General features: G+C 35.2%; 1 protein-coding gene across 1 annotated transcript; it reads right to left on the bottom strand.

Annotated features, from left to right (window-relative positions):
* Window positions 1-232: 232 nt before the first annotated feature.
* LOC146921912 (F-box/kelch-repeat protein At3g23880-like) lies at window positions 233-1,411 on the bottom strand. Its single transcript, XM_085711407.1, has one exon. It carries the CDS (start codon window positions 1,409-1,411, stop codon window positions 233-235), a length of 1,179 nt encoding a protein of 392 aa, XP_085567533.1.
* Window positions 1,412-4,144: the final 2,733 nt, after the last annotated feature.

Below are 4,144 nucleotides of genomic sequence, written 5' to 3'. Positions count from 1 at the left end.
CAAACCATTTAATGCACTTCATATTGTGAAATATTCAAAATACAATGCTCGGTGCTTGAGAATCAACTACTCAAACTAACCAAACAATTGAAAATAACTATTTTCAACCTGTAGACTCTATCAAAACCATTAAATAACAATCATGCAACAAGTCACCAAAAATAAGAACACGCATACAATAAATAACACAAACAGAAACTAATCATATCCATGTTGCAATTGAATTTCATGTTTAAGGTGATATCAAACTCTCAACGTAGACTTCTGGGAACATAAACCAACTGATGTTTTGAATCTCTCGAATATTCAAAGTACCAGTTTTGGAATTGCAAACAGTGAACTTCAGTTCCTTACAACCATTAAAATCTAACAATAGTTGTTCATCCCCAGAAATATAAAAAGCCTTGGTAAAGGGACGATAGACAAAGAAATGCGGAACTTCCATAAAAGGAACACTGTACAATTTAGTCCAAGACTCTTTATATCCATGTTGTTTCATAATCCAAACATCCAAAAACATACCACTAATATTAAAGATACACAAGCAATCCCTCAACAACCCCAGGTTTGACCAATTCCCTTCCAAATCAGGCTTCGGAAGTATTTGAAATGACTCCTTCTCTAAATCAAGAGAAACAATGGTTGGCAAAGAGAAATTTGAAGCATCAAATGCCAACCAATTAATAGTGCCACACACAAATATTCCTGATCCTTGAATGCGACCAGAAAATGGAAAGTCATTTATCCTTCTCCAATAATCAGTACCCAAAGTATGAACACTAACTTCATTATTTTTCTCGTCTTCATCGTTGAAGAATGAAACTGCGACTATGATATAATTGTGAATGAAATGATCATACCCAAAGCTGTATATGGGAGTTTTAAATTTTTTCCAGTCATACTCCAAAGGAGGCAATACCTTGGATTTTCCAATGGAAGGGTTCCACAAAACAGAAGAAAACTTCCCAAAGCTAGTGGGGGTGATGCAGAGGATGCCGTCGCAAGAGCACACCTTCAAACAATGTTCGTTTCGGAGACTAATAGGGTAACGGAGTTGTTTTTGTATTACCCTAGAAGCTGAAAAAAGAGAGGGGAATGCAGTATCAAGGAGAATTAATTCACCTGACTCAGTTTTGGAGCTTACGATGAGGTGGTGGCACGTTGTTGACAAGCGAAGATGATTCTTGGCAAAATTAGGATCGGAGATTTGATAATTTAATGACTTGCAAGCACACTTAAGTAGCAAGAGTGACTTCACGGGAAGCTTAAAGAGAATTTCTGCGACCAGTTCAGACGGAAGTGATGTTAGGGTTGTTCCAGTGGTGGAAGTTGTAGTCGATTGCTGCCTCTTAGCAGAAGTTGTCAAAGAAACACCGTTGTCGTAGTCGTAAAGGTTGTTACCTGGGGCCATGTAACAGAGAAGAAGTTAATAATTCGTATTGAAAAGACAATGGTTGGCAAGAAATAATAGAGGAATATATTTATGTACCTTCCATGGCACTTTTGCAGTATGGTTGTTGAGAACGCGACAGAGGTGAAATTAGATTTCCGGAAGTGTTAGATTTCAAGAAGTGTTTAAATATTTTTGAGGGAAATACGTGTTATCTATACTATATATAATCCTTAAAAAATCTATATTATATAAAAATAAAATAGGGATTTCTATTGGTGTTATTATAAAATATAAATTTCTTGTTACATCTTTAATTTTTTTTACAAGAAGAATTTTGTTATATTTGTTATTTTTTATGCTATTCTTGTCATTGAAACATATAAATATAGTTTGTTAAGTTTGTTACATTTGAAAGTCACAAATACCAATACATATAATTTTAATCTATATCAAAAAATTTATATAAAATAAAATATTGTAGATAATAATCTACACGCGTTAGCGCAATAAAAAGAGAGGAAAGATGGCACCGCTGATTAATATTATATTTTTCCCCTCAAAAAATATATATTATTATTATTATTTTCGGTAAAAAAAATATCACTATGGAAGCAACATGATGGAATTTTTTTTTTTTTTTACATGAGAAAAAAGGGAAATAGAAGAAAAAAAAACTACACGAAAGATAAAACAACTAAGTTCTATAATAAAGGACACTCCTCTAACATTTGTCAGAAGCGCCGATGACAAATTAAGAAGAGATTCATTAACCATAATTAAAAAGTTGTTTTCTCTGTTAACCTTTCGGTTGTCGAGGGGAAAGAGACCCTAGTAATTCAAAGTTTATTCGGGAGTTAGGTAAAGTTTAACCAAGAATTGTTTTACCCATGAATCGTACTTAGGTTATCATAAATAATTCATTCATAGGTGGCACCGCTCTAACGACACAGGTGGCATCGTTAACAACTCGGGCGGACAACAATAACAACAACAACAATAGAAACAATCTGAACAGGGGAGGAGTACCAGTTTAGGTTCATAACAACAATCAGACTATTGATGATTCGATTTCTAAAGATGAGGAAGTTGTGACAGAAGAGGGTGATGAACGTGTGGGAATTACCATGATTATCGCGTAAAGGCAGATATTCCCTTGTTATGTGGAAAGATGGGAGTAGATGAATTTCTGGATTGGCATATTGATGTTGGCAGATTTTTTGATGTCATGGACGTCCCGGAAAGCAAGCAGGTTAAGATGGTTGCGATCAGACTGAAAAGTACCGCAACTGTTTGGTGGGATAGGCTCGTTGTTTAGAGACAGAGACAAAGAAAAACCATATTCGAATTTGGAGAAGGATGAAACAGTTGATGCTTGAAATATTTTTACCTGAATATTACGAACAAATTATGTATAAGATGTATATTGAATGTGTTTCGGGCAAGCGATCAGTGGCAGAGTACACGGCTGACTTTTCGTGTTTGTCTGAAAGTAATGAATTGGGAGAATCCAAGAATTAGAAAGTGGCTCCTTACATTAGTGGTTTGAAACGATCCATGCAAGAGAAGACGAGATTGCAAATTGTTTGGACCGTTTCTGAAGCGTCCAAACTAGCTTTAAAGGCAGAATTGATAGAGAAATCAACCAGAAACAATCATAACAAGGGAGGTGGACCAATTGAGGTTCCACGTGGTGGAAACAATCGAATTATTGATGATTCAAGTTCTAAAGTCGAAGTAAGTAGGACCATATGCTTTGATTTCTTTGATCACATTTTATTAAAAAACAAGGCTTCTGTCGTAAATAGAGTTCAATCAAAACCTTTAAATATAAAACCCTTTAGTGATCCTCCATCTCCATCAAAGTTTAAACCATCTGATGATGCACCAGATATAGAAGAATAAATTCTATTATAAAATGATAGTGATATTGGTGAGGACATTCATCCTTTAGGTGAATAACTTAATGTATTTGATGGAGTCACACATAAACCAACCATAGGTGAAGCACTGAATACTAGTTTGAAGGATTCAAATGCTTCTGATATAGTTAACAAATAGATCTCAAATCCAAAAGAGCTTCTGAACATATTGAGTAATGCAGTGAAAGAGAAATTTCCAATTTTGATAGTTGTAGAGGGAATTGAGCAGGATGCTATTGCTCTAATTATTAAAAATAAACTTAGGAGTGTGCTTAAGGTTGCTGCTATTAAGCTCCTACTTTTGGGGAACGCAAGAATCACTACTTAGAAGATATTGCCATCTTGACTGGAGGTATTGTGGTAAGAGAGGATATGGGTTTCACCATAGAAAAGGCTAGCATGGATGTGCTTGGTTTTGCTGCCAAAGTTGTCATTAAAAAATATTATACCCTACTAGTCACTAATGGGAGTACTAGAGAAGCAATTGAAAATAGGGTTAATCAAATTAAGAGCCTTATAGAGAATACCGTCAAACAGAAGTCATCGTCAATCTATATTTTCCCGTTGGTACCATCTCTACCACTGAAACAATCGGGTCTTCAATCACCACTGTCGCTGCCGAAGAAACCACTAGATCGATGTGTTGTTACAGGTATCGACCAACCATCTGAATATGTTAATTTACAGAAATTCCCACTACTCAGGTATTGGTCATCTAGTACTACGATTAAAGTCAAGGCTAAAATGATTGGTCTAGAAATTATTCAGCATGCTACTACATTTCTACAATGGCATAAAGGAAACTGTTATATTTTCCAAAGCAAACCATCTT

Source organism: Medicago sativa, chromosome 5, assembly GCF_051527215.1.
Source record: "Medicago sativa cultivar Bolivia chromosome 5, Bolivia_mono, whole genome shotgun sequence".
NCBI lineage: Eukaryota > Viridiplantae > Streptophyta > Magnoliopsida > Fabales > Fabaceae > Medicago > Medicago sativa.
This window is presented reverse-complemented; position numbering and strand designations above follow the sequence as displayed.

Excerpts from the sequence above, each read along its gene's own strand:
- LOC146921912 (XM_085711407.1), bottom strand. The coding sequence starts at position 1,411 with ATGGCCCCAGGTAACAACCTTTACGACTACGACAACGGTGTTTCTTTG.